Below are 19696 nucleotides of genomic sequence, written 5' to 3' on the forward strand. Positions count from 1 at the left end.
CTCAACTAGTAACATCTAGTCTCATTCAACACATTACCCTGAAATGCCTAGTCAGTAATCCTGTCATAGAGTATACTGTAGATTCAGGAGGACTGGGAATGAAGGCAGGAACCACCACAGAGAATGCCACAGTTGAACAAAATCTTCTTAGTAGGTTGCATAAACCAGATAAGACAAAACTAACAAAAACCAAGAGTGGGACATTTATGCAAATTGGGAATATGTTTATTTAATCTGGAGGTAATTTGTTAGGCTGCCATCTGTGGTAGGAAACACAGTCAGGAACTAAAGAAGTTCTCTACTCCTGTGTTACAAAGGGAGGGAGGAGATGTAGTAATGAAGTGTGCTCAAAAGGCTGCAAAGTGAGTGAAGTGAATCACTACACTTCAGCCCATGCCAGGATCAAGAGGCAAGCCTGAGTTCTCTTCATGCAGTCTTGTGCTGCAAAGAAGCCTCTGCTCTAATAATTACATTTTCCATAACAGGGAAAGGAGAAACTATTTTTGTTTAAACTTGCAAAAGATCTTGTTTATGATATCAACAATTTTCATACACAGCACAGTCTTGTCTTGCTCTTGAAGAGTTTTAATGGTGGAAGCACTGACTCATTTCTGTAAGCTGTTCATGGCTCTTTCCTCTGAGGTATGCCTCACAATTAGACATTCATATTTTACAGTAATGCATTTCATTGCCATATCTCAAAGCATTTTGACAGAATGAGGAAATGTTACATTGTCTGCGCAACAGGAACAGCAGTAGTGGCACAGAAATTACTTGCAGTAAAATTCAATTATCAGAGAACACCGGGAGCAGAATTCAGCCCACCATACCTCTTGTTATACCCAGGTATCTGAGTGACATGCGAGGACTGTATTGGTCTCTCTTCCTCAAATTGCTACCTTCACCAGGAAATGATGGCCATATTTCCTACATATTCCACTCTCCTGCATGAGATAGCACAAGAACTCATGCTGCTGAGAATAAATCCATTCTTGATATTGGCCACTAAATTAGAATCCTGGGAGTGTTAACTATTGAAATCCCTCCTCAATCCCATTTACTCGACAGGCCCAGCTTATAGAAAGCACAGTGAAGTTCTGGGGAGTCCCCTGAAGTTTTGTTCTCTGGTACTTTCTGTTTCTCATTTAGTCTGCTTCAGTATCCATCCACATGAATGCCACCTTGTAAAAGAGTCATTGAGTAATGCAGAGGTGATGCACACCTTTGTGAAACAGCCCCATATTTCTATGGGATTATTTTGTGAGACAGAAAATTACTCCCCAGTGAAACCCAGCCTCAGGTTGGAACCATCTACTGTGTATCTGTTTACCTGACAGCAGAATTAGTCTGCTGAATAAGCAGGGTCCTGTTAAAAGGCAAATAAGAAGAATTTTTCACCATTTGATTGAGAGAGAGAGCGAGTGCATGTGTGAATGCATCTTGCTTTGAAGGAAAAAGAAGTGGAGAATAAATCCTGCCTGGAACAGAGAGAGACGTTTCAAGAGACTCTTCAAAGAGTCTTTTAACTAATCCCAAGGGACACTCAAAAAGTGGGAGGTGATTCTAGGGGGAAAAATGAAAGGGAGATGTTGAATTGAACTTCTCAAGCCCTGTGTATGCATGAGCATGTTACATGCTGTTACCTCCAGAATTACTTGCTTGCTCTCTCCTAGATGGGAATCGCTGTATTGCACAGTTTGTGTTCCCTTCCAGAAGTAATGTGAGACCCAAGAAAGGCAGTGGATAAAAAAAACCAGAAGAGACAGGAATTTGGTTGAAATTGCTGGACCTGCCAGTCCTTCACTGACCAGGAAGCCCACAAGAGCTAGCTGTGTTGGAAGCCTGCCTTTGGTAATACCCTCCAGAGCAGAAGGAACCATGCCAGAGTCATCCAGTGACTGACAGTCTACCCTACTGATGACTAGAGCAGCTTAGAGCTCAGGATGTTGGTACTGATGTACAGCAGAGATGTACAATGCACAATACAAGGTTCAGTGACAACAATCAATTTTAAAATAATTTTTTAAAAAGGCTTTCATGACCCTGATACTCTTTCCTATTTTTATCCTGGCTGACCTGTAATCTCATTTTGGAATGAGAGAATAACATTGTTTGAAAGAGGTTACGGCATAAAAAGGTCTTTGAGTCATTTTGTGTTGCATTGAGTAAATCGTTTCCGTGGCAGTTCTGGAAATAGAAGGTGATGGTGAAATCCGAAGAGTGCTCTTTATGCTATTGAGCTGTAGTATAGTAAACAATGTAGGAATGATTTAAAACTCAGTTCATTGGTATTTCAGTAGTTCTGGATGCTTCAGTACCTCTTGAAAGATCCTCAGCTTTAACAGCAAGTCTCTCAGTAATTCCTGAAGTTACAGCATATAATGTGTGAGTTATGTGTGTATGTATGTATGTATATAGAGATTAACATATTTACATATTAAAATGAAAGGGACCAGGAAATGGCATGCATTTGAGAAACCTAGAGAGAGAGATGTATGCAGCTTGCAATTGAGGAAGAGATAGTAATTAAGCCGAAAATGGGTTGTGGAGGGAAGGAACTCTTACCTCAGGAGACAAAGTGCCCTACTTTCCTTTCTCACACTTTGAAATCTATGAATCTTTTACTTGCTTTATCACTTTTCCTGATTCCCTGCAGGCCAAGGCTGACAGCTAAGCCTCTGTTTTATCTTAAACTGTTCAAAGCATGTCAGAAAATGACTTTCCCTGCTGAGTCTGAAAGTGGCTGCATGATTGCAGGAACCCACCTACCGGTTGCCCCCAGTCCAGCTGATCACCATTGCTTCACATCGTAATGATAGACCCAGAACAGCTGGTACATTGCCACAATATAGGGTCTTCTGTTGCTTGCAGTTGAGGACCAAAAACTGAGTTGAGTCCTTTATTTATGTCTTGGGCCACTCTGATATCAGCACATAAAGATGGTTTTATTTTTGCACCCTGTGTTACTAATAGCTGTTTTGTTATGCTCTCTCTGTCTTGACTGTTTATTCTTTGGGCTCTCTCCGCTGCCTTTGACTATGGCTTTTACAAATCCTTTCTATTTTTATTCCATTGCACTTCTAAGAATTAGCTGCAGAATACACCGTTGCTGTTACACTTCAGCATGATAAAATGCAGGGATAAGGTGAATGTGGTTGCATTTGTGCTTCTAAAAATGGTATTCTACTGGAATTTCTACAGTACTTTCATTTTAGTGGTCTAACTTGTGCTGAAAATTGATATAGCTCAAACAGTTCTCTGTGATGAAGCAAAATAAAGCAAGATAGGAATTGCAGATTGTTTATGCTCAGCCTGTATCACGAAATAATACACTCATGTACTGCTTTTCACCTTGAAAGTTTTGCCATCTGTGTTACCATCTGTGAGAAGTGACATTTAAGTAACTGGTACATGAGATTCCTAGGTTGAAATTCTTCTGACTGATGACACCTGAACTTGCATTTTGCAGTTCTCAGGAGGAAGCTGTAACACCATTCTTCATGAGTGTTAGTTCTTGTGAGATAACTGTTTGGTTTTGGGTATTGGAGGAGGAGGAAAACAGGAATGCTAGGCAGAGCTGCCTTTATTGTGATAGGGTATCTTTTGGTTTTGTACTGGTGAGAATATTTTCAGGGAAGTTGTTGATCACCATCCCTGGAAATGCTCAAGCACCATGTAGAGGAGGCCCTTAGGGACATGGGTTAGTGGTGGACTTGGCAGTGCTGGGGGAATGGTTGGACTTGATGATCTTAAAGGTGTTTTCCAACCTGGCTGATTCTATGGTACTCTTAGCTAATACCAGGTATGAAAGTAAAAAAATAGAGGACTTCTGAATCCATGAAGGTCTGGAGAATGCACCCAGAATGAATCTTTCAGTTCTCCCCTCTGTACTGAGATCACAGCAATGAGATGTATACTGCCATTAGTTAAACACCTCAGAAAATCCCTTCTTATTTTGGTAAGAGTTCCTCCAAAATCAGCAGGGAGTTTCTAGATGCCATTTTGGATGTTTGCTTACCACATTGGCTGAGTTCAAGCCTTCAAGACTAGCCCTCTTGTGCAGTAAGCATTCTCTAAATGGACTGGCACAGTGGAAACAAGGGCAGTGGTCTCTTCAGCTTACACTAACAGAACATGCAACAGTAGAGATGTGCTAGCTTGAAATGTAACCCTTGTTGAAGAAATAAAAGTCAAATATATGGTCTTATGAACTATTTTAGGTGCATAGGAATTTGACATGATTTGTGTTATTGCTGTAATGTCTTTCTTTGCTCTTCCTATACCCAACTTTTGGCAAATTATGTGCAAGATGATGTCTGTAACTATGGGATATGAGTCGCCTGAAACCTTATCACGATGCTGTGGTCGTAACTAGAGTAAATACAGACTAAGAGACTGCAGAGATATTAGGTAAACAGGCCTTACTGCCTCCTTTCTAAACAAACACTGCATTGCATTGCAGAATTTACCATCAGAGGACATGTTTTGGACATCAGAGATGCAGTGAGAAACTTAGCCGGGATTGGCTTAGATAGGGAGACTGTGTGCAAACCAGTTACTTAGATTATTTAGGTTAGTTAACTAACTTTACCACCTATTGTAAAAACATTAAAAAATGGCCAGAAGGGTCATTGGGCCATGTGTGTGTCATTGGGCCATGTGTGTGTCCTTTATCTAAGCACTGTTCATAGAAGTAATTCACTGTACCTGCTGATAGCATTGCAGTGGCACTTGGTTTGTACCAAAGGTGATCATTTGAAAGCTCTTGGCACCTTCTAAGTGATCTGCTGCAGGGTAACATTAGCAATATTTTAGATGATTTGTCCAAAAATACAGTATGGTTGGTAATGGTATAGCTATGGGAAGAGAAGGAGATTTTTCGAGGTGCGAATTGCACAAGATGAAGGTTTGGGTACCCAGGCATGCATTTTGCTTTAGTCACAGATTTTGGCCATGTCTACTTCATAGGAGAATTAATTCCAGTCTTCTGGGCACCCCACAGTTGAATAAATGCTGAATATACTGCTCTCATTAGATGCACAGGTCTGCCAATGGGCTGGTGAAAGAACCAGTGCTGAATGAAAGTGCTAAGCTACACATCATCGTAAGAGAAATTAGCTTCAGCAGGTGCAGAGTGTGTATGATGTGGTACTGCTTGCCTGAACTTGTGGTAGCTGCTGTGATTGTTGTGGGAAGGGGTATCAGTGACATGGCTGCTGAGGCAGAACTCTGAAAGACAGTGCTTATTTTCTTCTTTTTTTAAAAGATTTTGCTGAGTAGAAATGTAAAATCCTGTATTTTAACCTCTGCATTTCTTTTTCTTTCTTTCTTACAGCTTGTGGCCAATGCAATCCTTTTTGTCAGTGTAAATTTGTATGGGGTCTTTGTGAGGATTTTGACAGAAAGGGCTCAGAGGAAGGCATTCCTTCAGGCCAGGAACTGCATTGAGGACAGGCTGAGGCTGGAGGATGAAAATGAAAAACAGGTCAGTTTTTAAGTCTAATTTCTTTTTCTCTTTCTTTTGTGATGACTGTAGTTACGTGAATCACAGGTCAGGACATTGCTGCCAAGTGTATGAGAGGGGGTGTGTGTGTTTCTGTCGTGAAGGAATGGTGCTGCCTCCCCCTGACATACTTCAACTCCTCCTCCACAGTGCACACACTCCTCACTCTACATCTGCAGCACACACAGAAGATGCAGGCTGACCCACAACTACTATCAGCCCTGCTACCAGAGGGGATGTATTTTATAACTGAAGCAAAACTAAGGTGCTGTTGCAGTCTAAGACCCTGGGGGGGTTCTGCATGGCTGTTTTGGGGTGGCTGTTAGATGTGCTCTAACTACTTCTTTTCTGTCTGTGTGTGCTGTAACCTGCTTGCATTTGTGACAGTTATGAACAAAGTCGTCAACATTTTGGGGACAGGGGCTGCACTGATATACATGAATAACTGCCACCTTAGTAGTTTGGTTTATTTCACACAATTTTATCAATTCATCTTGGAAACAGATTTGGAAGCAATGAAGAAAAAAGGGCTTCATTGTGGAGCTTGCTGTTATTACTAACTGGTCTGAATCTTAAAGCTACTAACATCTGTTAAGCTGTAAGGTTTGGGCTAGATTTTTGTTTCCACTTAGATGATAATAAAGGGCCATGCTAAAATACATAGATTTAGCTCCTTTGACCTATGTGGAATGATGGTAACTTATGCCAATAAAGGATTTAAGTGGTATTCAAGCCTTGCTATACAAGATGTCAGGGTCCTCAGAGGTTGTGGACCTCACATGATTTTACTTCCCTTCACTTGCAATTTCTCTAGCAAGTCTTTTCCTGTGTGTGAAATAACACAGGTCCTTGAGTACTTTCTATTACGAATTGAGTGAATGGATTTTTATGACCTAGACATACTCAGTAAGAAGTAGATGTCTTTGAACAACTGCATATCTTTGCTGGCTGTGTAAAAATGGTATTAGGATCAAAGTCTTTACATTTGGTTCTGGTGTTTTGTGATCCAAAGCTGCAAATTTTCAAAGGCCTAAATGTTCAATAAGTAAATTTGCATGTTGTGCCTTTGAAATGTGTTGGGATCTAACGTGAAAATAATGTTTATTTTGGGGTTTCTCTGGTTAGCACATTATCAGTCTGTCTTATTTTATGTTTTATCCATGCATATAGAAACACCAGCAAGCAAAAGCATTACACATGAGTACCATTATTGTTGATAGTATACATAAAGAATCCCACAAATGTTCTTCCAGTGCAGTATACACATCAGTGAACAGAATACACTTTCTCCTACACTTGTGAAATGAGCACAGTGTAAGTCTCAGTACAGTAGTGAATGCTGATTAGCTGCCAAAAATACCACCAGAATACTTTCAGTGGCTGCTCTCCCTATATTAGAATTCCTTTAAAACCAGGGTGAGAATTAAGACCTGATTAGAGGCTACAGAATCATTCTGCAGTTGCTGTGGGATAACGTAGCCCAAGTTTGCAGCTGGCAATCCTCAAGAGTGTTCGAAAGGAAAAGAGACGTTACTGACCTAGTTCAGTTTTTGTGATCGTTCCTGTATTTTTGTTCTCTGAAGTGTCAACATTACGTGTTAAAAAGGGATGATTTTGTTCACCAGACTTTCTTGTCTCCTTCACATGCTCTGACCTAAATACTGTGGCCCTCCTACATTGCGAATTGTAATCCAGAATCCTAAAACCTTTCCCTGGTACTTCTGTGCAAGTCCCTAAAGGGAAAGGAAAGAATGTGCTCTTGGCTTTTGAATATACACAGCCTTCTAGAGTTAAAGTGTTGACTGTGTGAGACAGATCCCACAGCTGAAACTGTGAGATTTCTTCCTATGTGTCCTACTTACAGTGATTCTGCTCATCTGGGATGCATTTGTAGTAATAGTCCCACGTGATGATTTTGATGAATCTATTTTTATGAGCAAGAGCAAATATCTCCTGTTGTAGCATTTTCAGAGGCATCATGCAGGAGTTCACAAGTAGGCTTGGGAAGTGTTGCTGGGGAAAAGGAGAGCAGAGGGACTCTGTTTATTTTAGACTCAGTTTAATGTTCATCCTGTGATCTCTTCTGTGTGGTCACAACAAATAGCTGGCCTTGATGGTGGCATCATCCATTTGTTATGTTGCTGAATGTTAGACTGCAATTTCAGAGTAACATAAGAAGTGAAGGCCAAGAACCCAATAAGTTGTAGACCATGAGAGAATAATTAGAATCATTCAGTCGGGATAAGCTTTTCCTCTCCTTGTCTATAAATCTCAGCAGTGAGACCTTCCTCTGCAGAGCAGGCAGTTAAGAATAAATGATAGGAAGAGGCTTAGAGCAACCTGCTCTAGTGGAAGATGTCCCTGGAGGACTCCCAGCCTTATAGGCTGACAACCCTACCAATCCTGGCAGCAACCTCCAGGCAGTGCTTCACCCCTTCCCAAGAGAACAAGAAAGGAGCAAGCAGGGATGGGGAACAGGAGATGTGTTCAGTGTAGAGGAAGAAGTATTCTGCAGCTGATGGAGGCTTCTTGCTGTCTAATTCTGAGGGGAAACCAGTAAGGAAGTTGTGGCTCACTGTGTATTAATTCCCAGTTTGGCAACTCCTAAAGCTGCATTCTACTCCAAGAAGGTGGTAGCACTGTAACTCTGGGGCCAGCTGGATTTGAAGTGCAACTGTTCCACTGTGTTTAACAGGCCTGTAGACTCCCACTGTCCTACTCTTTCAGCATTATGTACTTTTGTTGTGCCCATAGTTTTGTGATGGTGGATTTCACTCTGTGCACTCTGCAAAACAGAACTTCCTTTTAGTTTTTAATAAACTTGTTGTCTGATGACTCAACTGGGTGCTCTCCAGCTCTTTCTTGTTTTGTGGTAGCTTATGAGTAATTATTATACAGTAACTTTTTCGATGTCACACACACACAACAGTGTAGACTTTTCTCATAACCCTGCTCTTCATTCTTTCCAAGCTGAAGAATTGTAGCCTATTTACTCTCCTGATGTATGAAAGCTATTTCTACCCAGCGCTTCCCAACATCATAACAAATCTTACTCACTTCCCTCCCTCCTCTAAGAATGTTTTTACACATGTTCATGCATTGGATTTGGAGATAAAATGTATAATTTCCACCAGTGAAACGCAGTTCCTGCAGCACAGGATGATGTGAAAAGTGCCAGTAGTCTGACTTCTTGCAAACCTCCTGCCCACAAAATCAGCTTAGATATCTTCACTGTTTCTTAACTGCAGAAGTACATGCAAATATGTTTGCAGAATGAAGGCAGTCTTTCTAAGAACTTGTTCAGATATTTCTTTCCCTCCTAAATGTTGCCTTGGTGCTTGCTCACAATTAGAACATGATGATGGGAAAACTGGAGAATAACGAAGTCTCCAGAGTGAGGACTGGCTGTCTTTAAAAACAATTGTGAATTCACATTTACTTACCAACCCATTGGGACTGGAGAAATATGTTTAGTGGTGGCACCATTCTTTCATGAAGTAGTTGTTTACTCCACTACAGTGCATGAAATTTAAGGTTATTACAGGCTTTAACATAAGAAGCTTGAAGGAAGCACTAGAAACCACAGGGAGGTTAGGAGCCACTGGGCTGAGGCAGCCAGTACTGTGGCTAGCTTCAGGGACTGAAGTGTGGCACTCCAGCTAGTCTCATTTAGTTTTGCTGAGACGTGGTGGTGGTGTTCCCTTTGCTAGTACAGCCCCATGCTGCTGCAGTAATGCTGGTTCTGGGAGACAGACTAGCATCTTGGTGTTGCTCTGTACATGTTCATTTGAAGCTTGCTAAATTCCCTTTATGCAATGTTGAATTGTGCATACAATTCATAGAATCATAGAATGGTTTGGGTTGGAAGGAACCTTAAAAGCTCATCTAGTCCAACCCCTCTGCAATGAGCAGGGACACTTTCAACTAGATCGGGTTGCCCAGTTGTCTGGTTGTGTATGTGTATGCATTCCAAGTGTCTGCTGCATTTCAGGGCAATACCCTTAACGTTGCATATGGTAACTGGGACAACAGAGAGTCAGAGATCAGATTAATAACTATTCATGGAAAACGAAATGGTGCCAGCAAAAGATACCATGAGTCTTAGTGCAGAATACATTGAACCTCTGCTTGGGGCATTTTGGGTTCAAATTCCCTGCTGGGTTCAGGTTTCCTTTCAAAACAATTTAGGTATCACCCATTTTGGATATGTGTGCTAACTCCTGTACCTTTAGGTAAAAGGATGAACCTGCAGCAACCCCCCAGTGCTTTTGTCCATTATGTTTAATATCAAGTATTTATGAAAAAAAGGGGGAAGGGAGAAATCAAAACATAATATTTGAGCAAACTGTGTTGAACTTTAATTTTGGTAACAGATAACAGGTTGTTGCGGGGTTTCCTTCCAATTCAGCAGCCAAACTGAGGAATCAAATGTTCACACAGCCTCAGGCAGGAGTAGTTTCTAGGGTGACTGACAACGTGCTTATCAATGCATAATGGACTTTCCTCATGTTTTCCCTAGTTTTATTCTCAGAATCTTGAATCTTTTTTCATTGCAATGCAGGAGAAAGTGTGAAATTTATCATTAAAACACAGGCCCTGTCTCCCATAATCATTCATACTGGCTCTGTGCATCAGCAAGTCACCCTGCAGCAAAGATTTCATCTGCATCATGTGTGGGAACAAAAAACATGCTCTTGTCAAATTGTCTAGTGTGCAACAGGGAAGTGATCTGGACTTTACACACACTGCAGCCTGAGAGATGCTATCAGATCCTCTGCAAAGCTAGCCAGTACGGCCTTTGGAAAACATAGGTGGAGTAACTCATTTTAGCTAACAGGGTGAGCCTGTACTACATCACCATTGTGCTCAATGTTACAAGGAGGCTTTAAGATGGATTTATTGTGTCATCAAACTACAGTGTTACACAGGAAAGTTTACCTTCAGAAATCTATTTGCTCTTTTCTAGGATCAGGGAAAAGAGAAAATGAGGAGTGTTACAGTTTCAGGCTCTTAGCTTGAACTGCTGGGGCTTTGTGCTCTTAGACAAATAGCAGCAGCAGCAGATACGGGAACTTGTCCTGCTCTCTGCTTCTTTTGTCACCTTTGGCTGCTAAGATCTTTACACAGGGCTGAGCTGAATTATTGGCTACCCTTATCCTGCTGCATGGCACCCCTGGGCTCAGGTAAAAGGAGTTGTAGAGGTGCATTTCTCTCTCCCACACAGCAGTAGTGCCCAGAAGCTTTCTGTTGTCTAGCATCTGTTAGTCCCCAGTCCTGCAACAGTCATGCATCTGTCTGTTCTTCATACAGCAAACAATAAATCTGAGGGCCACTAAGGTTAAATGCAAGTGGAAGGCTTCAGCTTCAACCTGAAGCCATTAGGAGCTGCTTGGTACCCCTTGCAAGGCAGGCTGCAGCAAACAAATAAATGTTTTACAGCTCTATTGCATCTCTTTTTATGCAGAATAAACATCTCATCTGAATGTGGTTAGTGCCAAAACTGTGTTTGTCACACCATTAAGATTATTCTTAACTATCTTTGGCCAAGTAAACATGAACCTTTTAACTTTCAGGCAGTAATCCTTAGTAGTAGACATATATAGGGGTATTTCATCCCTTCTATTCTGGACACCTTGCTGGAGATAAGGTTACAGAGGGACACCTAAGTTGAGAGCTACACAGCCGTATGATAACACAAAGAGGTGCTTGCAACTGGGCTTGAAATTCTGAAGTGTAGAAACTCAGTAACACACAAGAAAACACATGAGAGTTGGAAGTCATGTACATGTATTTATTTGCATTGTAATGGTATTATTCTACCCACATTACTTTAATTTGAAAAATGTAATGCATGGTATTACCGAAAAATCTCTGAAAGCATTTAAAAAGCCGCATTTATAGCAGCAGGCTAGATCAGTACTGTAACAATGTGGTTTAACTTTACTTCACCCCCTGAAAGCTTCCTTTTAGTAAGTGTTGTGGTTTAACCTCAGCAGGGAAATAAGCACCACAGAGGCACTCACTCACTCCCCCCACAGTGGAATAGGGGAAAGAAACAGAAGAACAAAAGTGAGAAAATTCGGAAGTTGAGATAAAGAGTTTAATAAGTAAAGCAGAAGTCGCACGTGCAAGCAGAGCAAACCAAGGAATTAATTCTCTGCTGCCCATGGGCAGGCAGGGGTTCAGCCACCTTCAGGAAAGCAGGGCTCCATCACATGTAACCATTACTTGGGAAGATAAAACACCATCACCTTAAATGTCTCCTTCCTTCTTTTTCCCCCAGCTTTGTATGCTGATCATGATGCCATGGGGTGTGTTGGTCAGTTAGGGTCAGCTGTCCCCAGCTGTGTCCCCTGCCAGCAACTTGTGCACCCCCAGCCCACTCACTGGTGTGGTGGTATGACAAGCAGAAGAAGCCTCGACTATGCAATTACTGCTCAGCAATAGCAAAAACATCTCTGCATTATCAACACTGTCTTCAGCACAAATACAAAACATTGCCCCATGCTAGCTACTGTGAAGAAAATTAACTCTTTTCCAGCCAAAACCAGCTGGAATTTTGTGACACAAGGTGTGAACAATGGCATCTGAAGAGATTTGTAAAGAAAATAGGGCGTATGAACTCTTCTCTTTACTATAAATCTACGTAGTCACTCATCCTCAGTCTATCAGGGGGATGTCTCACACTGCTGCTTGTTGCAATTTGGTTTTTGCTCATAGATATATGTATAACATATAGACATGCCACCTACGTTACGCTTTTACACGTTGCAATGGATGCTGGCTTACATTGAATAGACAGACATGAATAGATAAGTTAAAAATTGTTGTATCATTCTAAAAGCTGTTGATACCTTGGCTGTTAGGAGTTTTGAAATAAATATTAGGAATATGTTCTGCTTTAAACAACTGCCAATTAAATAAGGTGGTGGTGTTTGACTCTGTGAATTTTCCAGTTTTCCTACTTTGTCTGTGTATTTTCCATTAGAGAGATTGGAGGGGGAGGAACAATTAAGAGCACACAAACCTGTCATTAGGTGATTAAAAATACACTACCATACAGTTTTCAGTGCATAATAACATCGTGCATAGCAGTTGCTAAGGCATATTATCATAGGTAAGAACACTGGCTATAGTGCATCAGATCCTTAAGTAGTAAGACAGATACTTCAGAAGTACTTTCCTATGGCTGATTTCTCAATTTAGAGCAATATCCATGCCAGCAGTGCTGTGTTGACACTCATGCAATGTTTTTCTGTATCTTGGTATATTATATATAATATATGTGCACATCTATTACATATATTCACAGTATAAAGTAAAGCAACCTCAGAAGCGATTCCTGTTCTTCCTTCAGCAGCAGGAATTTATAGGGAGCTCTAAAATGTCATTGGGAAAGTTTTCTCTTCCATTTATTTTTCTTGCTGTCCACAAAATTGTTTTCACTTCTAAAAGTGTCTTAGTAAAACAAAAAGCTAGCTAATGCTTTAACACAAGCTTGTCACACTTTTCCTGGACCACTCTTCAAGCTCAAGATGGTCCTACCATAGAACAGTCGTTCTGTCAAATACGTCCATCACATTACAGCAGCTGGCCTAGGCACACGTGCGGTTTGTCAAATGGTTCCCAAGTTGCTATGGTGCTACTTAGCACAGATTATCTCCTGTTCAGGATACTGAGCCAGGCAGTTTGCTTTCATTCTAGTGTGTGACACTATGTGCTTTCTGCTGTTATAGATGGGTGTTTTGCTAGGTTTGTTCAGTCAACCTTCTGTGAAGCCAAAGAAACAGGCCACATCCCATTACCTGGCAAAAAAAAAAAAAACCCAAAATATTCTAAGGTATTTTTTTTATGTTTCCAGGTTTGCCTTTCTAGAGTGAATTTTTGTCTGTCACGTAATTTAATATCTTTCCCAGGTTTCTGTTCCCCGTTAGCTCTTCAGTATAAACTCATTTCATTTGGAGTTAAGGTTCCCTTCAGGCACATTGGATTAGGAATTTCCCAGTTTGACAAGGGAATAATGAACTAAAACTGAGTCACACTTGTTATTTTGAGTGAATGCACTCATTCCTTCCTTAGTGTGTTCATGAGTTGGTCCTTGTCTTTCCTCTTCTGAAGGCAATAAAATTTTCTGCTGATGGGTTAGGCTCACTTCTCTGCTCCTGGAAGACAAAATGAGGACAAGTAACAAAGGACAAAGGCTTTTAGACTTTTCTGATCTAAAAATCTAGGCATTTTTAATTCTAGATTCTTCAGAGGACAGTATTGTATCTTAGTCCCTGGAGGTTTTGATGTCTATTCCATTTGACTGGTTCACACTGTGATTTGCTTTTGTATTGAAGGCATCTGTAGTTTTCTAAAAAGGAAATTCTAACTGCTTACCACTTACTATGTCTTCCTTGCTTCTAAAATTATTACTTTTGACTTCAGCTTCCTGCTTTTTTTAAATCCTGAGTCTGTTTACACCCACTACTGAGCTCAGCTCCTATCACTAGCAATCAAAAAGCATATCGTTACTGAAGAATTGTTGCTTGTTCCACCACAGGCAAAACTCTGCAATAAGAAAGGGCATGTACTGATATTGAGCGGCTACTGCAGCTCTAAATGTATGCTGTATCAAACAAGAGCAATGTTGCAAAGCTCTCCTAGTGCAGCAGTGTGTCCTTAATACTCCTCTCATTCTTTGCCTGTTCTGGACCCTCAGCTGCAGATGGGGATTGGAGCAACCTGATCTAGTGGAAGGTGACTCTGCATGTTCCAGGGGGTTGGAACTGGATAAGCTTTAGGGTCCTTTCCAACCCAAACCATTCTGGGATTCAGTGTTCCGTTGGCGGAGCAAATCGGACATGGCTGTGGACTGGAAAGAGGTGAATCTGTAACTGTAGAGGAAATTTAGGGCAGCAGGGCTAAGCCAGTGAAGCTCTGTCTGCTCTTCCTTTTACTCTGGAAGGGGTAGCTTGCAGTGCCATCCTCCTAGCATCTTCAGAAGAGGAGAGATGCCAGGATTGCTGTCCTGGTCCTGTTTATGGCGAAACACATCACTCTGTGCAGCTCTTCATCCTCTAACAAACCCGAGTTCACACATGTCTCAGCTGCACACCTGCCTAGGAATTGCATTAGCACTTCTGCGTTCCCTCTGATCATGACATTGGCACATGGTTGGTACTCTTGCTGATGATTGTTAAGGCCCCTCTTCATGGGGGTCAGAAAAGCCTTTCCATAAGGGTATTAAATTTTCGGAACCTGTGCTCTAAGTGTCTCTTTTTGGTTTTAATACATATACATATTCTCAGTGAGGGGATCATTTCGCTGGAAGATGAAACCTGGCCTTCCTGACTCTGCAGAGTCAGGGCAGAGAGAATGGGCAAGAGAATGGACAAAACATTTTCTTTCCACATAGGAAGAGTAGAACAGTGTGTTCAGAGGCTGTTCTGTGCCAAAAAATGTTTCATATTCATTGATATACCCTCAAGAACCCACTTATTAAAATCCTACTGAAGCATGATAGATAGAAGCAAGGGCACTTATTAAACTAGCAACTAATAATGTAGAACTTCTGAAACTCCCATTTGACTTTTTGTTTGTTCATTTTCCTAGTAGCTATTTCCAAGTAGACCTGCTTTCAAGTTACCTGCTCTGCAGAATGGTCTGATCATATCTGTATGATTATTGACCTGCATTATAGTGAGGCAAATAAGGATACCTAACGTATAAAGGCACTTTTTGGTATTGTGAATTTAGATTCATCTCACTCAAGTTCACTTCCAGTAGGAAAATTCCCATTAACTGGAACGAGTATCATCTTTTTCCTGTCAAGTTTTCGGTGATGGTTTTGTGGATACATTGAATTTTGCCAGTTCTGTTTCAAGGAGAGTGAATACTAAAGGGGGGGGGGAGTAGAAAGATTAATGGTAGTCTGATGCTGCAGTCATTTATTCATTGCCACTTTATATCTGGTGTCAATGCTGTTAGCTTTCCTTTCAGAAGATTAATCCTTACTGATATATTTCTAGAGCATTCTGAATTAATAGATAAGAGGGCAACCAGGAAAACAGGCTATGCTCCCTGTGCTTCCTTGTTTCTCCTCATAGCCTCTCTCTGCTCATGTTGCTGCTGAACAAGATTTGTGGAGCTGATCTCAAGCAGTCTTCCAGGCCATTCTGGAATACACTTGCCTTTTTAGTTCATCATCACATAAATTCCCCGTAGTCATTCCATGCTCAGTGAGTATCTTGGGCTTTTTTCTACATGCAGAGGTTTCCCACTTGTTTCATCTCATGTGAAGGCACAATGTACTGCTGAGCTTTTCTCATTCTTATCTTCCACTTCTTGTATGCTATGTTGTGAACTTTATGCCTTCAAGCAGTTTGGTGGTCTCTATGTCCACTCTCTAGCCTGATGCTTCTGCATTCCATGTTGCCTGTTGCTTTGTTTTAGCCAAGACTTCACCCACCGCTATTTCTTTCACAAGGTCTTACCTTTTCCATTGTAGCTAATAATGTTCCATGTGGAACATACCAGTGCCTCATTAAACAGTATGCCGATGATACATCCTTCTTTTCTTTTATTTAACCAAAAATAATCAGTTAACCATACCATAGAAAGATGTCAGATTGGTCTGGTACAGGTCTACTCATCCTGAATCCATCTTGCAGTTCATACATAGTATATTGATCATCTGCCATACCTCTGTGCTGTTAGCTATCCTCATGCTACTAAAAATCTGTGCATTAGGTGGCAGCTCTATGGATATTGCTTTATTATGATGATTTTAATGATGACTTCCATTATTCTTCAAGAAATCTCAGAAACGTTCTGAAACATTGCCACCTAGTGGCTTTTAAAGAATCACCGTCTTTAACGGTGCTTTTTCTTGTACTTGGTTGAAGGGAAGGGCATATCATAGTTTAATTTAAAATAGTGCACTAATGAAATCTGCTGTCTTTGTTTTCCAGCTTACAGGAAGTATAAAATAATCCTAGGAATTGTACACAAAGTTATTCTTCCGTGCATTGAAGTAGGCTTCTTTCTCTGTTTTCCTTAAGGGAATTAAAGTGGCTGTGCAGTGTAACAAGGGATTGTTTGTCCTCATAGCCTTTCTCTGCTATTGTCCCTGTTTGAACAAGACTTGTGGAGCTGATCTCAAGTTACCTTACTCGCACTCCTCCAGTCCATTCTGGAATCACGCTTGCTCTTCAAATTATGCTCTTATTGTAAGAGTGAAGTTATCAAGGTATAATTACATAGCAGGTGGTAATATTTAGGATGTACTTTGGAGTCCCTGCTGACTCAGTAGAAGTTCAATCTCAAAATTACATAGATGAGTTGTCTTTGAAATAGTCTTGTTAATGTTTTGTATGCATGTCTGATGCTTGTCTTCTTCAGGAAAAAACGCTGTTTAAATATGGTGGCACTTTCCAAGCATAGCAATAACAAAAGGGCATCTGTGGTAGTCTGTAAAAATTGGTGGGTTAGATTTCATATTTTGTGTTGTAAAAACCTTCTAGAACAGATGATCAAAAAAGAAGCTCATTTCTTTTGGGAGCTTCTTTTCCTACCTGTCATCACTGTTGGAGGGTTACTATAACAAACAAAACCATTCATGTTTTATCGTCCAGCAAACAAAGGTGCCAAACCTGCTTCTGTTACCTTTTCTTTCCTTCTTTTCAAAGTCCCTATGAAAAGACAAAAAGCAGTGGCTCATAGGCATGCAGTGTACCTTGAATGACATGGTTCAGTACTCAGGAGTGTGTGAAGGGATCAAGATCTGGAATGCCTTCCAGAGTTATTGCTTTCCCCAGCACAAGCTTAGGAACCTCTGGGTCCCATTTTGAGCAAGCTCCACAAGACAGAGCTCTCTGCCAAGCCAGGGTCCAGGCTCCCTGGTGGGTGGTTGTAAGCAGCAGCTCCAGAGGAACCCAACAAAGCTGACTCAAAGAGACTGAGTTGTATCCATTACAGTTCTGTTCTCATAGGATTGAAAGATATGCAAAACATTACGTTTATCTACATGGCCTTCAGCCAGTCCAGACTGTAACTTCATTTTCAAGGTGCTTTCCACTAGATGTTCATATGCATCAGCATGAGAGGACAAGAAACAATGAAATTCAAAGAACCACAAAAGACAGCCTGCTACCTTGAGGCAATGCTAACAGTTCTTCTTGCTGTTTCTCTTCTGTATCTCAGAAGAAATTGCAACAACTGTTTCCTTCAATAAAATAGTCTGCACTGACTATAAATAAGATTTCCATATTGTTTTCTCTTTATCTTGTAGGATAATCTACAGGAATACAATGTAGCATGGAGAAGCATAGCAAGTGCATCCAGTTTATGGGCAGAAAGTCATGAGGGGTCATCCAACTGCACAGCAGGCAGTGGGAAAGAAAGGAGAGGATGCTGGCTGGGAACATTTTTGTGCATTTCAGTCTTCTTTTCTGGTGAAGGGAGAGTGGATTCATAAATGATTTACAACTTACTGAAGGAATTTTAAACTGTATCACAGTCTTTTCCCATACAGATGTCAAAATAAATCATTTTGTATAATAGGAATAGAATATGGTATTTTTCTGGATAGTGTTGTTTGGGGAGATGCATGAAATTATTATAAATCAAGGTGAAGATTTCAAAGGGGCTTTGAGAAAGTCATAAGTGTTTGCAAGAAGCAGTAAAATAAGAAAGACAATAAGGGAGATAGGCATCTTCATTTGGAGACAGGCACAAGAGATGTATTGGGAACATGCACTGGGGACTCACATACAAGCAGAGCCGAGAGGGAGAAGCTCTCCAGACAAGGGATGAGGATGGGAAAGGGAGTTGTGCTGAGAAGTCTCCAAGTTGGAGAAAGCTGAAGAGACCATTGGGGCAGGATGGAGTGTTGCTTCACCAGTCTCTATTGTCTTGTGTGCTTCTTCCTGTTTTCCCTCTTAGGAAAGTACTACCAGAGGGTGCTGAGTATTGAGCTCCCCTGCTATTTTAGAAGCCACACGTGTGTGTGATAGGGTGGCAGGATGGCTTCAGGCTTCCCTAGGAGGCCACAGGCAACTTCCACTCCTGATCCTTGTGCTGTTGCCCCCCTTGATACACAGCAGTTCAGAAGGGGCCTCTGAAGGTCATCCAGTCCAACCACCCCTCAAAGTGGGACTGCAGCAATACCAGTTCTGGTCAACTGTGGCTTTGTCTGGTCAGGTCTTGAATAACTGCAAGACTGGTACCCTGGCTCCAAGCAAGAGTGAGGCAGTACAGGAGCTTATACATGCAATTTGGATTGAGAACATTCCAAACAACAAGTAGTAATACAGGTTCTCTTTTCCTATTAACAATGGGAAACATTTTCCGTTTCTCTGTTTTTGTGTGTTTTCCTTCTTTGTCATGTGGATATTAGTGTGGGTTGTTGCATAGTGCCAAGGTAACACCCAGCAATTCCTAATTGGCTTACTATGCACATTTTGACTTGCCTTGGAGTCAAATAAATCTTTGTTCCTTCTCTTATTTCTAGCAATGCTTTACTGCTGGGGGAGAAAGAAGTCTGGATGCTTTTCTAAATCAGTTGTCCTTTTCAAAATTAATCAAGTCTTCATTAATGGTGCTGAAATCCTCATTAATAAGGATAAGGCAGTTGAGAGAGGCAGACAGTTTGGCATTCCGAATCCCAGGCTAGGCTTGGCAATTTAAAACACAAATTTAATTAAAAGTGCTGTGAATGGAGGCATAGGTCCTCATCTGCCATTTTCTTTTCATAACAAGGTTTGTGCAGAGAATGCAAAATCACTGGCAGACAATTACAGTCTCTGAAAATAATCTTTGTTTTCAGCATGTGATTTGACTTGAGACTGTGTTAATGCTGAGCAAAGATTTACAGCAGGAGAAGAGTACAGATTCCTAAAATAGCCTCAATCAGTCATGGAGCCAAGATTTCATTTTCTGGGTAGAAACCAGTTGTAATAAACCTAAACATCATTGTGGATCAGTGAGAAAAGTGGAAACATGGAAATATTTTTCTCTCTGCTGGGCCCTGTGTTTTAGAATATGCTCCATGTTGAGGTTACCTCAATACAACATCATTTGTCACCAGTAGGAAGGTCTGCAGCATGAGTGTTGGTTTATTCTATCAAAGCTGTGGCTAATTGATTGGTGCTCTCTGTCTCACTCTTATTTTACTGTCACCACCCGTCCCAATCAGAGGCAACAACCGCT

The 19696-nt window shown here is 41.0% G+C and overlaps 1 protein-coding gene across 1 annotated transcript in view; it reads left to right on the plus strand.

Annotated features, from left to right (window-relative positions):
* The window catches only part of ADCY1 (adenylate cyclase 1), a 136922-nt gene that overhangs the window by 35732 nt on the left and 81494 nt on the right, over positions 1–19696 (plus strand). The window contains exon 2 of the mRNA XM_034065282.1: positions 5336–5485. Within this exon, the coding sequence (XP_033921173.1) occupies positions 5336–5485 (150 nt within the window). The remainder of the gene's footprint in view (positions 1–5335; positions 5486–19696) is intronic.

Source organism: Melopsittacus undulatus, chromosome 1 (assembly GCF_012275295.1).
Source record: "Melopsittacus undulatus isolate bMelUnd1 chromosome 1, bMelUnd1.mat.Z, whole genome shotgun sequence".
Taxonomy (NCBI): domain Eukaryota; kingdom Metazoa; phylum Chordata; class Aves; order Psittaciformes; family Psittaculidae; genus Melopsittacus; species Melopsittacus undulatus.